Source organism: Tachypleus tridentatus, chromosome 8 (genome assembly GCF_004210375.1).
Source record: "Tachypleus tridentatus isolate NWPU-2018 chromosome 8, ASM421037v1, whole genome shotgun sequence".
Lineage (NCBI taxonomy): Eukaryota > Metazoa > Arthropoda > Merostomata > Xiphosura > Limulidae > Tachypleus > Tachypleus tridentatus.
Window position 1 is genome coordinate 23,281,389 of NC_134832.1, and position 18,672 is coordinate 23,300,060.

An 18,672-nucleotide genomic window follows, 5' to 3' on the forward strand; every position below is an offset into this window, starting at 1 on the left:
TAGCCATTTATTTATGTGTGGGTTTGGAGTTACCTATCATATCAAGTTTTTTCTTTATGCTACTAATGGCTCTTGTCCTACTGGAGATGCTTTGTTCCCAATCATTATATAATTTTATGGTTGTAGATGGAGTGGGACTCACTTTGATTTTTTCCACCTTTTACCTTATATTTTGAGGTCTTTCTTTTACTTGCTTCTGGCCTCATTGCTGCCCATTTCACAACACTATACTTTGTGGGAAAATATCAGACCTGTTTTTCTTTATAAAGCATATCTTTTCAATTTTCTACAAATGCTTTCCACAGGGGGTCTCTTGTTTTATCTTACACAAACCCATCCTGCTTTGTAGTGTGGGATTTTACTTATTGTGTGAGTTGAGGTATGTATTGTATCAAAAATTATCATTTTATTACACTGAAAATAGATTTACGATGAATACTTGCCTCCAGTTGCACACTTCCTACCCTTCTTCTCCATTTTCAGTGTTCTTCTGTTTCTTTTGGGCTTAATCTTAAAAGTGAAGTTCATGTAAGGTAGTACAGAGGGATCCAGCTACTATAGGAGAGTATGTCATGCTCCTATTGGTGGAGGATTGTAACATATTTTGTGAATGGTAAATGAGAAGCTTCAACTTATGGGATATAAAGACTAGCTTGTCAAACATGAAAATTTCTTTCCGATGTGTTAGAGAGCAGTGGACGATCAAGGAAAACTATTGCTTGAGCGAAGGTAAGTATCTATCAGAAATCTATTTTCAGTGTAAGAAGATGATAACCTTCCTAAATGATTAACTGTTTACATAGTTATAATTATTGAAAACATATGGCTATGTTTTTGTATCATCACATTTAATATCAGTCTTAACAGTTCAGTACATTGCAAGGCTTAGTGGAGTTTTATTTTTGATTTTAGTGTGTTGTTATCAGTGGTGAGAGTGGAGCTGGCAAAACAGAAAGTGCTAACTTTTTACTAAAACAAATGGTTTCTCTTGGAATGGTAAGTAATTACTTTATTTTTCCTTTTTATTATGCTACTTATGAAAAATTGTATTTTAAATCAAATATTCATACATTCCTGAGTGTGAATTTGTAAATTTAAAATCCCCTGATAAAATGTTAATGAAATTAGTGAGACATGTCTTCAGGGTAGGTGTGACAATCTTAGAAAATATGGTTGTTGAATAACTTGAAAGATTTTTTTTCTGTAGAAACAGTTTTGTTAAGTGTTTTCTTGTGAAACTGATCTCCAGAAATGTATATGTTGTAGATTATGGTATTATCACTGAAAGTATGTTTACAGTTGGGTTTGTAGAATTTCACTATATGCTTTATTCCTGTCTTCTATCTTTATAATTGTAAGATCTAAAAAAGTGTAAAGAGTTTTGAGTATTTCATCATGTGTAACATATATTTAATTTTTAATATATGGACAACAAGAGACCATTTTGTCCTTGAAAACTGTTCTAACACACCGACTTTGAGAAAAGTAAATATTCTACCTTAATCTTTATTTCTTGGAAAATATTAATTATCCATTAAACTTTTCTAAAGTGCTGACTACCAAAAGCAGTTAATTCTATAAGCCAGTCTCTGTGTTAAAAGAAGTAAACTGTCTTAACTGGAACATAGGCTGTCTTTCCAAATATTAAACTTGGGTCATCTTGTTCTGGTGTCTTCAGGATAACACAAATAAAGCAAAAACCTTTATTCTAACAATCCTCTGGGTAATCTTGTAGACTTCATTAGATCACTTCATATCATTTTTTTAAAGAGATCTTAATTTAACTGTATTAAAAAAAACAACTAAAAATTCCATCACCATAACCATTCTGGTAGCCCTCCTCTGAACCTATCTTAATAAATTTGTAAAGTCTTTCCCAAAATTATATTTGAAAAGGAAAGCGTTGTTTTTATTAAATGTATGTGATGTTATATATTACATTCTGAATTTTTAAAGATTAAAATGCTTATGGACTGCACTAATTATTTTTAGGGTAAATTACATTACTAAAAACTTCTTAACTGGCATTAAATCAAGAAGGATTTTTGGTTTTCCTTCTATTTTCGGGTATAGGCACCAAACCGCAACTTGGAAGAAAAAATCTTGCAAGTTAACCCAATTATGGAGGCATTTGGAAATGCAAAAACTGGTATAAATGACAATTCCAGTCGTTTTGGTAAATACTTGGACTTGACCTTCACTCAACTAGGGAAAGTGACTGGTGGTAAGACTTCCCACTGTATATTATCAAATTTTATCTTGAAAACATTCATTCACCTGAATTCTTAAACTATTCGAAACCTATCTGAATATATAAGATGTAAATTTTTATTACTTTTATTCAGTTTGGTATAATGGTGTTAAACTAATCCCACTAGATAGAACATTTTGTTTTGCATATATTCTTCTTACATTTAGATATGTGGAACAGCAATCTTTAAACATAATTAGAACAATGAAATCTAACAAAAACGTTACATTACTCATCATTATAACAAATAATTTAAATCAATCTGGTTGCAGAATACACTATTACAGTAACAAAGTTTAATTATCTAAGAACACATTTACTACTTTTAATGTTAACTTCATGGTGTAACCATGTATTTTTCCTTTAAAAAGATTTAATAAAAATTAGTTCTGTTACCAGAAAACTATATCTCAAACTTAGCTTCTTTTTATGACAGCCAAACTTTCAGTCTACCTTCTGGAACAGTCACGAGTTGTTAGACAAGCTGTGTAAGTGAGATGATTTTTGTTATGTAATACAGCTGACATTTTTCTTTTTGTTTGCACTTTTTGTAATGTAATTGTATTTTAAAAATATTATTTAATAGCACTGTCTAAAGGTTTACTAGATGGCAACACTGAATTTGATGCAAGACAATGTTTTAGTAGTAAAATGCAGTATATGTATGTATGTATGTGTGTGTGTGTGTTTTGATATAAAGTTTCGGTTTAAAAATAGATCCTTACTACTTTTCAAAGTTTATAACTGTTTAGTATTACATTTGTTATGCATCAAAATTGATAGACTTCTCTAATAAATTCATGATTTGTTGTTTTGCTTGTTTCCATACTTATTTGTATTATATTTTAATTTCATTTACTTCAATTTAGTTGTATCATTGATAGCATGTAAGTTTTAATTTAGAAATTTTTCAAAATGGTTATATTGCGAGTACTATTCTCTATTTGTAAGCCATTTTTAATCTTTCCTTGCAGGGGTGAGAGGAACTTTCATATTTTTTATTACCTTTTTGATGGCTTGGAATCTGAAGGAAAGACATCAGATTACTATCTAAACCACAGTGAAAGACATCAACATAGGTAATTATTTTCATTAGTTGTTTATATTAATTTCAACTTCAATTTTGTAAGAGTTTCCCTTTAGCAGATTTATATTAGTAAAATTCAAATGGCTGTCACACTTATAGATATGGGGCACATTCAAGAACTCATGAAAGTTTTTGATGGTAAGAGATCAGGAAGTTGGAAAATTTTAGTGATGGTCAAACAGACGTGCAGATGCATATCAATTTATAACAAAGATGTAGTTACATATATTTTAATTAAGTATTTTAGTTGCTTAGTGACATTGTTTGATTTTTTTTGTTTAGGTACATACAAGAATTTAGTTCCAACTCTTCATGTAGAGAGAGAAATGTGAAAACATTTAATAATATCAAACAAGGCTTTCAACTCTTAGGTTTTTGTCTAAAGGTAAGGAGAAAATTGAGGGTTGGTGAGAAATACATGTTCAGTAATGAGCTCAAATTTTTACCACAAAAATTATTTTTTATATGAAAAGAGTAATGGTATAATATGTTCTTTGAATACTTTTACACCATTTAACAATATGCAGTAGATAAATTGTTTTAATTGGTATGTTCTTATATCAGTGTTTAAAAATTAATTTTGATATAAGAGACTTAATTTGGGATTGTGTCCTATAAATAAGTGATTGTTTTATTACAGGAGATTTAAGTTGTAAGGATTTTATTGTTTTATTCTTCGTATATTTGTTCATTATCTATTTGGTTGCTTGATTTTGAAGGGTTTTGTTCTGTAAATATCTGATTTTTTCAATCTTCAATAGGTTTAAATCTGCAAATACAGTAAAACCTGTTTAAGGCTGAATTGCAGAGAACCAAGTAAAATTTCCGACTTAAGCAGGTTTTCTGGCTTAGACAGTGAGCATGCATTTCCTTAATTATATATAATTTTTGAGCTTGACTCAAGGGAAGTAAAACTTTTGTGAATAAAGTTATTATACTGTTTATGGTATATTTATTAGAATAAGAATAAAAATAGACATTCAAAATATACATAAGTACACAAAATCTTAATCAACTTTATTTGAAGAAAGTGTTCAGTTTCAACTGTTTCGTTTTTTTAATGGGCTTTCTCATGCAGCTAAAAAGAATGGCAATTCTACAACTTTTTCATGAGGTTTATTTTTTCACTTCATTTTTGTATATAATTTGATAGCGTTAATATAACTTAACACTTGCGATGAAGAAGAATTTTTATTTCCTTACTATCTTTTCCATTTTGTTCATCTTCTGAATTTCTCACATTGTTATCATCTTGCAATTCTATTATGGATTTTAAATCGATTTCATCAGTTTCTGTTAAAACATTTTTGTCAATGTTCACAAAACTTTCCGCGTTCACAGAATCATCTGCATCAATCTTCTCAATCAGAATTTGGATTTCGCTAGAATCGTCGTAACAAACAACTTCTGTACAATCTCCACCATTTTCAAGAATAAATCCACAGTTTTGAAAGCACTTTATTAAGCATTTGATTGAATGACTTAAAAATGCAATTGCATCTAACACGTCAATTTTCATGGTCATTTCAGATGCTCTCTTATAGTCGTCCATGTTTGCAATAATATGCTGAAGCATCAATGTTTTGCATTTCAATTTTATATACTTTATAATTCCATTATCTAGTGGCTGTAGAACTGATGTTGTACATGGAGGTAGAAAGACTAAATGAACATTTGAAAGTTGAACTTTTAGGTAACAAGTTGCATTATCTAGGAAAAGTAGAATACTTCTATTTTCTTGTTCCTTTCTTTTGTTTAATTTAACTGCAAAAATAATAACAGCAGAAAAAAGAACAAATATATTTAACCAATACTTACTCTAACAAAATGTCTGAGAATTTATTAATATTTAAATAAATTATTAATTAAACAAGAATTTATTAATATTTAATCAAAAACATTTTTCTGCCTTACTCAGGTTCTAATTCTTCTACTTGTTGATAGATGAGGTAGGTGAAAGATAGTTTTCCATTCACATTATGCAGGTTCCATCATATAGAGGGCCTTTTATAAGAGAAATATTAAGGTAATGCTGCAAAATTTTGATATTTCCGGCTTGTACAGGTTTCTGCCCCAAGGGATGTTTCTGGCTTAGACAGGTTTTACTGAATTTGATTATTTTATTTTCAGGAGATTTATTTTGTTAATATATGATTGTTTTATTTCCCAGTATTTTGTCAAGAATTTGATTATTTTATTCTATTTGCAGGTGATTTACTATATTTGTCTAAAAATACCATTAATTTTATTTCCAGGAAATTTGATCCATAAACTTCTACTTTTCCAGGATAATTTTTAACACAAATACATTATTAACTTATTTTCACATTTTTTTATGTTAACCTGTGACTGTTTTATGAACTCTATTCTGTTATTTTTTTTAAAATTAATTTTGAGACTGGTGTGGCCAGATGGTTAAGGCACTCGACTTGTAATCTGAGGGTCGCAGGTTCGAATCCTTGTCACACCAAACATGCTCGCTCTTTAAGCTGTGGAGGTGTTATCATATGATACTTAATCCCACTATTCATTGGTAAAAGAGTAGTCCAAGAGTTGGCAGTGGATGGTGATGACTAGCTGCCTTCCCTCTAGTCTTACACTGCTAAATTAGGGACAGCTAGTGCAGATAGCCCTCATGCAGCTTTGTGTGAAATTCAAAACAAAACAAACAATTACTTTTATAAAGTAAATATTTGTCTATTTTCAGGAGATTGATACTATCTACTGTATACTCGCAGCTGTTCTTCATTTAGGAGATATTGCTGTTAGAGAAGTAGAAGATGAACATAATTCTAATAAAAGCCTCGTGAGAAATAAAGAAAAAGCTCATATTGGTAAGATTACAGTTATTATGTTACTGCTTGTTGTACAGAATAAAATGCATATTTGTAATTAATTCCAAATTTGTTTGGAAAATTTCAGAATTAAAATCAACCTCATAACAGTTTGTGTTTTGGGCATTTTTGTTGATTGTTTTGGTCAAAACTATTAAAAATTAGTTTTGTAGTCATGTATCAGAAAGAAGTATATAACACAAAGTATACAACAAACAAAGTAATAGAATTTCAATCTTGTATGCTTCACTTAAGCCTGAAATCTTTGTATGGTAAAATTGTCTACCACATAATTTGTAAATTTATAAAGTTTGTTTTTCCATATTTAAGATGATCTTCTTCCGTCCCCACTTTTTCATTAAAGCCATGTGCGGACGCCTGATGTGAACAATGCCAGATCTTTTGTTTTTAATGATTCTTATTCTACAACACATAACGCTTATGATTTCATTGGTCAGTGATCCCAAGAGGGCAATCGAAGCTGCAAGGAAGGACTTGGCTATTTCTGAGAATTCTCAAATAAACAGTATTTTTCTTAGTCTTGTATTTGTCTTTATTTATTTTTTTAAGTTTGGCTAGCTATAACAAGTTGCTAATAATTATGAGGTTATGAGTTCGGTATAAATAAGGCCATGACAATATGATGATAAACAGAGTCACTTTTAATAAATATAGCATATGGTTAACAGTTGTTAAAATATCAGCATTTGTGTTAATTATTACTGTATATTTTTAATTACATGCCATAATATTAACTTTTATCATTATGCGTGTATATATTCAGTAGCTCTTTTTATTTGCATAAATTGGAGAAAACCTTTCAAATTGCAAGAGGCTGCTATGAATTTACATTCTTAAGAGATATCATTAAAACTTATTTTATCTTTGAAATATCCAAAACAATAATTACTATATTTAATTTGAGAAGGACAGTTTTGTTATAGTTCGGTTTTACTTTTGCTAAATGGCCAGCATAAGGATACTACTTCAGCCCCATTTCTTTATCTATGAAACACCTAAAAAAATAATTGCAATATTTAATTTGAGGAGGACAATTTTGTTGTAGTTTGATTTTACTTTTGCTAAATGGCTAGCATAAGGTTGCTACTTGAGGCTTATTTTCCTTTGGCCTTTATTTAGTTTCTGGAATGATGTCTTTACATGAGATTGCTTACCAAACTCTAGTGAATTTTATAAGACCAACAGTAACAGAATAGTGTGAGCACAGTATATTAAAATGATTTTGGACACTCAATACATGATTACAGTACATATCACCTTGTCTAGTCATGCTCTGTCTGATGACATTGCATCTTGTCAATGGCCCACACTGTAATTTCAATTGCAAAAGCCTATCATAATGCTGCAATGTGTACAGTTATCATCACCAGTTTTAAAAGTCCAGTCTCAATTAAATTCCTAAGCACTGCATCCAACAACTTTACCAATATATCTTCGTATATACATATTATGAATAATCGTTTTACTCTTCAGCTTCTTGAGATACATAGTTGAGCAGATGTGTTATCAGTGCAACTTCTTTCCTAATGTGGTTAGTTGTTGATTGCATTTCACTACTTACAAAATGTCAATTGATGTCAAAATATACTTCCATTACATTCTGTTCCACCACAACTTGGTTGTTATTTGATTTGTTGATTTGCATATTCAAAATCTTTTTTGACATACTCAACCTTTTTTCATTCTAGCATTAAACTTAACCAATAAAGCATTAAAATTATTTGCATCTATTCAAAATTATAGAAATCAGGATAGATGATGTAAACCAGATAAAATATTTAAGTAAAATCATGTTTTTTACTTCGTTTTTATCATTTTGAATTATTTTAAAAACTTTGGTTCAAGGAAACCAGTTATATTGTGAATGTAGATTACATTGTGAACAAAGTTTCTCAATGTTGAAAACATTGAAGGATTTGAGAAATAGTTATTGTTCACTTTCCCATTGAATAATAATAGAACAAAGTAAAATTAGCCATGCTTGATATAGTATTGTTTGAATGTTAACAGTAATGACTGTGACATCTTTTGTAAGCTCTGCACATTTCAGAGAGATTTCCTAATTTAATTGAATGCATAAATATTTGCATCACTTAAGTATGTAAAAAGAGAAATGTATATTTTTAATTTATGTTTTGTAAATGATTGATATTAGCTTGAAAAGAGAACATAAAAATATGTTTTATAGCTTTTGATTATAAATAAAACTGTTGTAATTAACATGAAAATATTTGCATATTTATTAGTGGCTGAGTTGTTAGGGGTGGACACTAACTGCCTAACTAATGCCTTAACTACTACAACTATGGTCATGAGAGGTGAGACAATTACTCGACCTAACAGTGTACAGGAAGCTGAATGCACAAGAGATGCTATGGCAAAAGCCCTTTATGGCAGACTTTTTGACTGGATTGTAAACCAAATTAACAGACTCCTTTCTTTGGGTCATATAGTGTAGTAAGTACTGTTACAGTTGTTCTTAATTTTCTAATAGTAATAATCTTTTTGAAACACTAATAACATCTGGATTCTATTTGGTAGAAATTTTTATATTTCATAATTTTGCTTAATCATAATTGATTAAGTATGTGTGTGTAGTGTTGGTGTTGTTTTTTTTTTTAATATATATACATCAGTCATTTTATTTGAATATTAAATTAAAATGCCAAAATATTTTTTTCTGTTTTTATTTATAGTGGAGAGCAACTGTCTGTTGGGTTGTTAGATATTTTTGGATTTGAGGACTTCAAAGAAAATTCTTTTGAACAACTGTGTATCAATATTGCTAATGAACAAATTCAATACTACTTTAATCAGCACATTTTTACCTGGGAACAAGTAAGTACACATTTTATCCTTTATCCTTAACAGTGCTTTATCCTTTTTTGTATATGCTCTTTACACAGTAATTATTGCACCCTAAAACTGAAACGTTTAAAAATTATCTTACAATAAAATGAAAATACCTTTTGTGGAATACTTTAACCACTTATTTAATTCACTGTTATTGAGTAGACATTTCTGATTTTATATGGGTAACATTTAACCTACAAAATACTTCTTGAGTGATATGTATTTTGTAGATTTACCATTAGAGTTAAGTCAACTTAAATTAGTTTGTATATATGCAAACCTAAGATTACCAACCACCCTTTGTAACAAGGTAATCCATTTATATTCTTCAAAAAGGTTCTTTAAATAAATATCAAATAAACAAGCATGCACATGTAATCAACTTGAAACTAGTTCACATAAGTAAAGCTTAAGGTGGTATCATATTTGAAATTCACTGATATGTAGAAACTCACATAAAGTTTTAAAATATGTAAAAAAAGAAAAGCATAACTTTTTACTTATTACCTTAATTTGTTTCATCTACAGCAAGAATACAGAAGCGAAGGAATAGACATAGACCTTGTGAATTACAGTGATAACAGACCTGTTTTGGATATGTTTCTAGAAAAACCAATGGGTCTTCTGTGTCTTCTAGATGAAGAAAGCCACTTTCCTAATGCCACTGATCAGTCTCTTACTGGTAACGTTTGATAGATAAATTTTATGTAAATCTTTATAAAGATGTTTTTTTTTTAAGATTAAACATGTAATAGTTTCTACCATGTTGTTTTAAGTACACCAGTATTAATTTTGCATTGTGAGACAAAACAATGATTTATAATGTTATTCACATAGGTTATATGTTTCTTCTCAAGCAGCTATTCCATAAAACTTGGCAGAATGTTTAGGTGCAGAGTTTCCAGACAATAACATAAGTGTTATATATTATTAAAAAACCGACATTTTGTTAATCTTCTGAATACAAAATTAACAGTAGAGCTTTCATGCCAAGTAAGTGTTTTTTTACCTAAGCTAGAGGGTTGATCTACTCATAACTTTTCAAAGTACCACATGAAAAGGTTGTACTCGTTTTGTATATAAATAATCCATTACCAGTTAGAAAAACATAAACAAAAATTATTTTAACTCATTCATGAAAAAGGTATTTTAGCTGGCTGTCATTAGTTATCTATTTTTTCTTAAGAGAAAACTGGATTTTATTTATAAGCTGTGCCATAGTGAATACTTATTTCAGTGATGTCGAGAAACCCACTTGTTGAGAAATTTATATGCAAAAACGGCTCGTTTGGGTTGAGAAAATATTTTACATAGAAGGTCGAACAATGTTTCGACCTTCTATGTAAAATATTTTCTCAACCCAAACGAGCCGTTTTTGCATATAAATGAATACTTATTTCATTCATGTGATAATGAATTTCCTTCAAACCATTTTGTAAATATTATCTAGCCTAGGAGATTTCATTCTTTAAAACTTTCCAGTTTTTTTCTTAACAAACTGAAAAGTATATGATCCATAATCATCAGATATGAACTTTCCTTTATCATCCCTCAAAGGCCTTACTCCCATCCTAATATTTTGCTTACCTTTAATGAATTAAAAAAAACCCTTACAGCTAATTTTATATTTTCACCCTTTTGAGTTTCTTAATTTTTTGGTAATCAATAACAGTCAGTTTAAACTTCTTAAAGTTATGATATATTTTTTTAAATTTTATCTTTTGTCAACCACTCTGTTTTTTGTTTCTTGCAGCTACCTTTTTTGTGTCCATTTTGAATATATAAAGTAATATATATATTTTTTTAATTTTCCACATTTTATTAGTGTCTCCAATTAATTAAGCTGCTCAATTTGCAACATTTAGTTCTTGTTGCACACTTTCAAAATTATTTATTTTTTATTTGGAACCAAGTTCATTATTTCTTATCTTCATATGTAGTAAAACATCAAATTTAATTAAGCAATTTTCACCGTATTACCCATTTAGATATTAAAACCTAACAGTAAATCTAAAATATCATTGTTCTTAATAGGTTCTTTGACCAATTAGTGAAGAAAACTAACCTGAACAATTTCTAAAAACCCTTATAGATTTACTCTAAGATTTTCCAGTATTTATGCCTGAATTTAAACTGCCATAACAGCAACCAAAAAAAGATTTAAACCCTTTCTGTTAACTTGCATATCCTCAACTTGATCAAGACATAGCTCGTAATTTATGTATAAATAACATTCCTTCCCATCTTTTTAGTACTTTCTCCCTATTAGATAAATTTAACATTGTATTTCAAACAGATATCTTTCATAAAACATTGTCTGTCTTTAAGTAAGTTTCAGTTATTTCCATTATATCAAAATATTCTGTGCTCTAAAAATTACAAGTGCTCTAAATTCTTCATTTTATTTTTCAATATTGTAATATTATTACAACATTAACAGTTCAGCCTATCTTTAGAACTACTTTTGTACATTGCTCTTATACTATGCTTTTCCCTGCTTCTTATTATTTCTTCACCATTCTGGTCCTCACTACTGTCTAGTCTTGATTTAAAGCTACCCACATAGTTGAGTTAATAACACTGGCAAACAAGCTATCCTCTATTCTATTTGTTCTCATTTAACTGATTCTATAAGTATAACTGGCCACTCATAGTTACAATTATCCTAAACCTAGCATTGAGCCCTAGTGACCTACTCATAATTTCATTTGTGCAGTTACATATTGGCAGTATTACTAACAGAATTACGTTATTATGTTTATTTTTCTAAATGTCTTTATCACTGTCTCTTACTTGTAAGTTAGATCTTTTGACCTACCCTTCTCTACATCATTAAGTTTTATGTGCATGAGAAAGTCTGTATTACTGCTAGCACCCTTTACTATATTATTTCCTCCACCAGTTATATCTTCAACTCTTGCTCATGGATAATAAAATCTAATTATATTTAATTATTTTATCCTATTTGTATGCCATACCAAATATTCACCAATAACTACATCCTTCTTAAGGTTTACATTTCCATCCTTCTCTGTTATTTTTGTTTTCCTTCCCTACCACAGGCTCTTATTTGCACAAGATATAGGCTGAAGTTTGTTACTTAAGTGTACCTGCTAATTACATTTAAAGCTACTATTTTTAGCCTTCATATTAATGTTTCTAACTTCATGGAAATCATTACAAGCTATTATATATTTTGCTTATAAAAGCTTAAGATCCTCTTGAAATCCTGTTGCAATTTTCTATGATTCACAGTTCTTTTTATCTGATGTTTCTACTCTTTTTAGGATAGCCCTCTAGTTTCTTTTCCAGCCTGTAAAAATCTATGAACAAATTGCACATTTTTACTGCTAACTAAATTAAAATTGCATTCCAGTCCTGAGTTCCCTTATAAATCTCATTCCTTGTATCTACTGCATTCTACAAACTTTGAGTGATTAATACCTACACTAGTTTTAACTACTCTAGTTTAAGCATAAATAACAAACACTAAATACAAGTAACCCATTAGAAACACTGGTAAGCCCTAGTATAAAAGAAAATTATGAACTTTAAGGTATGTTTAAAAAAAATCTAAATCCAGAGACCTTAGAATATATAGTTAAAAAAAATTTAGATTATCTCTTAAACACTGTGGTATAGCAGTGTAACTGTTTTTAATATCTGAATTTTTTATTTTCAGAAAAATTTCATAATAATGTTAAGTCCAGGTATTATATTCGGCCCAAATCCAATGCATTACAGTTTCACATACAACACTATGCTGGCAAGGTAAATATAAGTGAAAGAATTTAAAAGAGGCTTCTTTATTGTTTTAGATACAAGACAATGTGTGTTTTAGTAAGTTAAAACAAAGAATAGTTCTCATGAAGTTCTTTTGTTACTAAACTGGTATATACTTACAATATAGTATGGTGAAATAATAATTTTGGCAATTATGTCTATGCCATGTCTAAATAGTTATAACATGTCAGTACACCACTTTTTACTGTAAGTATAATACATGCATTATTCTACGTTTTATTTTTGAAAATTTTTCTTTTTATTGATACATTTTTGAATAATATTATTTGTCATTTTGAAATAATAAAATGACATTTACTATATGTAATCTCAGTATGTGTCATATATCAATTCCTAGAATTTGTTAATACTATAAAACATCCAAAAGCACAGAGTGTGTACTGAATTTCCTTAATGACTAAAGTACTGAAGATAAATAGGAACAATTAACATGCTTTTCTAAACATTCAGTTAAATAGAAGCTGGTTGTGATAATGCTTTTACACCTAACATTGAAAAGTTAATGAGTAATGTGTTCTTTGAGTTGGTTAGTATTATTTCACATATATGATTCATGGAAATTCTTATTGGATAGTTTTATATAATTACACATTTTCAATGTTTTCTTGTATCAAGGTGACATACAATGCTCACAACTTTCTTCAAAAAAACAGAAATTTTCTACCTCCTAAGATAATTCACTTGTTGCGACAATCATCACTAATCATCATTCAAACATTATTTCGAATGCCATTAACTAAGACGGGTCATCTCTTCAATCCTGAAGCCAGTTGTACTGTTCAAAAACCTTTGTTGAAAGATAATATTATGTCTAAGGTATATTTTTATTTATTTTTTTAATTGCTCAGAATTAGAAAATGTATATTTTATGCAGTACTGATAGCAATGTAAGTAGTTTTCTTTAAAACAATTCTGTGTTGCTTACAATAATCCTGAGTTACTTTTTCTTAAGATGAATTTTTACATCTGTAACACAGAAAATTGGCACTTAAGCTGCTATGTAACCCTTTTATTTTTTCTTTATATAAAAATCTTAACAAGGTAATTAATGGGAAATTTCTCCATCAAACCTGTATTTGATCTGCCAGTTTTCAATTTATTCAGCAATAGCCTATTTATAAACATTAACATTGAGCTTAATGGTGCTTTCAATTTCTAAAACATAACAGTTTTGGTTTTGTTTTTAAAATGCTCAAATGTGTCTTACACACATACACAAATATGGCTTTCTGAAAATGTAAATTATTATTATTTCCCTTTAATACATGTATTTAATTTTTGTTGTTTTATTTGTCTAAATATATTTTTATTTTACACATTTTTTAAATTTTTAATTTTCATAATTAACTTTCGTATAGTATTTTATGTATGCTTCTTGTATGTGATACTTTCAGCATGTTTTGTTTGTTTGTTCTTTGTGTTAAAAATTTTATGAAATCTGAAATGACTGAAATGAATATATAATAATTAATGTAAAATTTGTTATAACTTTTAAAATTTGTTTTCCTTCAGTGGAGTGTTGCTGCAAAAATTCATGATACTTTGCAATATATATATTTACCTCAGGAACATTCGGAATATATTACAGGTGTAATAAAAAATGCAGAATGTATAAAGAAGATCAGATTTGTGTACGAACAAATAACATCTCAAAGTATAAATTGGTATTAAGTTTTAGAGCTGTCTGTCACTTCAGCATGGTTTTGTAAAGATTTTTTTTTATAAATGTTGTTTTTTCAGTACAATACTCATGGCCTAATTAGCCAGACTCGGGCTCAACAGACTGTTGCGACTTATTTTCGTTATTCGTTGATGGATCTTCTTAACAAAATGGTCAGTGGTGTTCCACACTTTGTTCGCTGCATTAAACCAAATGATGAAAAACTTCCAGCACATTTTAACTTGAAGAAAGTAGTACAGCAGCTTCGTTACACAGGCATACTGGAAACTATTCACATTCGTCAACAGGGATATTCCCACCGGCTAACATTTGCAGAGTTTCTGAGGAGGTAATGTTTGAGTAACACAGTTTAGATTCCTTTGACCAAGCTTGTCTTATTTTAATAAATTAAACAAAGTTGTATTAGTGGGATCTTCTGTATGCTGATAAACTTTTACATAGCAGTAGCTAATTACACTCTTTTAAATCTCTTCTTTTAAATGAGGAGTGCTGATAAAAATTTATCAAAGAGTTGTGAGCTTTCTTTAAGCTACAGTGAAACATAAAATTAGTAGTGAAGATTGTATTTGATGAAAACTTTCAAACTTTTTTTCAGTACCAAGATTATTTTTGGACAACTTATATAAATCACTACATACACACTTTTAGATGTTGTGGTGAAGGAAATTTAAACAATGTCATTTTCATGATACATTTTTTAAATTAAAATTGTAAAATTAATGTGGAAGGATATGTAGGCTCAGACCAGAAACAATGGGATAAAATGGAATTGTGAAAATAATTTCTAACTTAGTAAGAGCTTGGAAAGTTAACTTGTTCATGAAATCTAAGTAGTGTAAGTATTATACATTAGTGTAATTACAAGTTTAACATATAATAGGTTTTTTTACATAAGCCTTTTCCTTTATGACCTAAAGTTTTATGTGTTCCTATGTTAGATACTGTTTTCTTGCCTTTGGATTTGATGAGAGGGTTGTTGTGTCACGAGAAAATTGTCGGCTCTTACTGCTAAGGCTAAAAATGGATGGTTGGGCATTGGGAAAAACAAAGGTAATAAAAAAATGTCTAGTATTTGGTATCTATGTTTTTGTTACTAAAGGTGCATAGTATTTTTAAATTACTTATAAACATGTATCTGAGATACAAGCAACTTAGGATTGAAGAAAGTAAAAAGAACAGTGTATTTCAGGGTTCTTTTGTTCTTTAAGTTCATTGTGCATAATGCTAATATTAATAGGAGTTTTACCTGTGAATACAGAATCAGTTCAAAATATAAAGTTTTAGTTAATTTTCCTTTTACTCAGGTGTTTCTAAAGTATTATCATGTGGAATACCTGTCCCACATATATGAACAGCAGATCAGAAAGATCATTGTTGTTCAAGCAGCTGCTCGAAGGTGGTTGGCAATACAGAAGGCAAAGAGAGAGAGATGGCAAGTTGCCAAGAGTGTTCTGATACTACAGAAATGTAGGTTGTGATATATACTGTTTTGTACTTTATTATGAGTTTTATTATTAGTTTTTCTGTGATTTTTCAAATTGAAAAATCTTAATGAGAAGATGTGTTTTTGATACATTATCATTCATTGAATTGGTTTATCTTTTGTAGAAAGTGTTTAAATTCTGAATATTACAACCAACATAGTATTTATAGTTTTTTTGTTATGATTACAATACTTGACGTTCATAAAATTCTAGTCACTGTGTAATCACCTTTTACTTGTTTCTAGATGCTAGAGGCTGGCTAGCAAGGAAAAATAGGAACTTAGAGACATCCAAACCATTGTCTATACCAAGTAAGTATCAATTATTTCACCATACTTATGTTTGAAATATACTATGATAATGCTGAATTTAGGTTTGTATATTCTCAATTGTCACTTTATTTAAGGCTGCAGAGATGTTAGGTTTATGGTTTAAATATGCAAAGATGTTCAATATTTACTTATAAAGTAAAGACCAGAATAGCCTAATTTATTTAGCCATAACTATTTTTACTAAAATACATGGTTTTGCACTTTATTTGTGCATGTAAGAGTTTTGTTTGTGACAAATTGTTTGAATAGAATTATTTGTATGTACAAATATACTAGTTTGAAACTTGAACCTGGAAACATACTTACTAGGTGATGGACCTCAAATTCCTCCATGGAGAAGGGACACTAGCCCAGGACCAGATGATGATGTTAGGTCAGAGAGCCCAGCAAGTGATACTCACAGTTGTACTCCTGATGAGGCAGCCTGTACCATACAAAAATGTAAAAAAGTGGGAGAGAGTCTCCAGTGAACACTGTTGTTTTATTTTATTTTTATTAAATGTGCAACAGAAAGATAATGTTACATTAGTATTAAAGCAATTGGATGTAAGTTACTGGAAATGCTAAAACATTAATGATCATAATTATGGAAACACACAAGCAATACACATACAAAAGTCATAAATAGCAAGTAATTGCAAACAGTGATGAATTTATTAATGGCATAGACATTATCACAGAAAATACAAAAGAAAGGACAAGTTATGTAGTCTGCCAATATTTTATAGGTGAACCCTTTACTTTACACAGAGTAGTACACCTTGTGTTCATATATTACTAATGTACCATTATGGAATATTGTTCCAGTGTTCTATATCACTTCTGTCAATGTATTTGATCACTATTTGATCTTCTTAGATTTTAATAAGCTAGAACAAACTCAGAAATGCTAAAACTGGATATTGAAGTATGCTTTTGAGTGTTCCATTGGCCTATTTATTGTTAAGATATAATTTCACCACACTTGTGTACGTGGGGCAACTTTCATGCTGGAGGATAAATCTCTGTCCAGTGAGTCATGTTTCCCAGTTCCATTCTGGTAAAAAACAAACAGTGACCTACCAAAGAGAATCTCAAAAATGTCATCTATGAAATTCTGTGTTCCTGCAACGATACACACATTGGAAAAACGGGAAGAAAACTCACAACAAGAAGAAAAGAACATAAAGATAATACCAGACTCACAAAAACACAAAATTCAGCCATTGCAGAGCATGCCATGTCAACTGGACACAGAATAAACTGGGAGAAAACTAGAATCATCAACATGGACAAATTCTGGAAGACAAGAAAAATCAAAGAATCATTTTATAATAATAATATTAAACCTTCACTTAACAGAGATTCTGGATTAGAGGTGAGTAACCTGTGACTGCCATTGGTTGATTCTACAGGAAGTCTCTCCTCCAATCAGAAACAGTGATAATTCAGTCAATTACAACACGCTCTCCACAATCCACCAGGACACTACAAAAGACCATCAGCACCAAAACACACACTGACTTGAAGACAAAAGGCGGAAGACTTTTGAAATGTCGTTCTCTACACTTGTGTCTCCACAACAGGCAGTTACTGTCCATTCTACAAAGTTTCATCATGCTTGACATCACTTTAATACTTTTAATTTTTACCCCAACTGCTTCTGTTATTAAAACTCCCCATTTCACATGCTGTTTTTAGTGTCTTACTTCCAGCTGCTTCTGAAAATTGCAGTTTTACAACAGTTATTAGCATGGAGTTTACCAACAAAAACTTTGATTTCTATATGCTTGCCATGTGATACTTCAATCATAGGAGTCATGACTGAATTCAAACTACTATCAGTACTGTTGTGCACAGTATGATTGCCTGTACTTTCTTAGGCTTTTACTGGTGTGCCACTTTTTGATTGATAGGAAGACAACCAATTACAATGTAAACTGTTAATATGTGATTGGATTCTAGTACAGTTCATCTTCACACAGCAGAGGGATTGAATTTCAATAATAGCTACATTTTATAATCACTACTTACATAATTTTCCCAATGCTGTGTAAGTAAATATAGGAGCATTAATCATAGATCATTAGTAAATAAACTTCTTAATATTTGTTCAAAAGCTGTTATTGTTCTAGAAAACTTATGAAAGAAACCCATTAATAAAGCTTTAAGCAATGTCTTAATCATAAATTGTAAAAATAGCAAAAAAAACATGTATCTGTTCATCAATTGTATGTTATAATAATTTATAAGTGAAAGTAAAGAAAATAATACAATAAGATGTCATTTCACTTTTTGCAATATCAAGTGCTAATAAGGCCTTTTGCCCAGATGGTTGTGCATAAA

The 18,672-nt window shown here is 29.7% G+C and overlaps 1 protein-coding gene across 7 annotated transcripts in view; it reads left to right on the plus strand.

Annotated features, from left to right (window-relative positions):
• LOC143258674 (myosin-IIIb-like) overlaps positions 1–18,672 on the plus strand; it is a 96,812-nt gene that overhangs the window by 55,467 nt on the left and 22,673 nt on the right. For all 7 annotated transcript variants that reach the window (XM_076518051.1, XM_076518053.1, XM_076518054.1 and 4 more), the window contains exons 13-28: positions 913–996; positions 2,074–2,224; positions 2,688–2,739; positions 3,226–3,330; positions 3,621–3,723; positions 6,046–6,172; positions 8,440–8,650; positions 8,890–9,031; positions 9,575–9,728; positions 12,729–12,817; positions 13,466–13,666; positions 14,591–14,859; positions 15,470–15,581; positions 15,836–15,998; positions 16,261–16,326; positions 16,657–16,788. In XM_076518051.1, the coding sequence (XP_076374166.1) occupies positions 913–996; positions 2,074–2,224; positions 2,688–2,739; positions 3,226–3,330; positions 3,621–3,723; positions 6,046–6,172; positions 8,440–8,650; positions 8,890–9,031; positions 9,575–9,728; positions 12,729–12,817; positions 13,466–13,666; positions 14,591–14,859; positions 15,470–15,581; positions 15,836–15,998; positions 16,261–16,326; positions 16,657–16,788 (2,161 nt within the window). The remainder of the gene's footprint in view (positions 1–912; positions 997–2,073; positions 2,225–2,687; positions 2,740–3,225; positions 3,331–3,620; positions 3,724–6,045; positions 6,173–8,439; positions 8,651–8,889; positions 9,032–9,574; positions 9,729–12,728; positions 12,818–13,465; positions 13,667–14,590; positions 14,860–15,469; positions 15,582–15,835; positions 15,999–16,260; positions 16,327–16,656; positions 16,789–18,672) is intronic.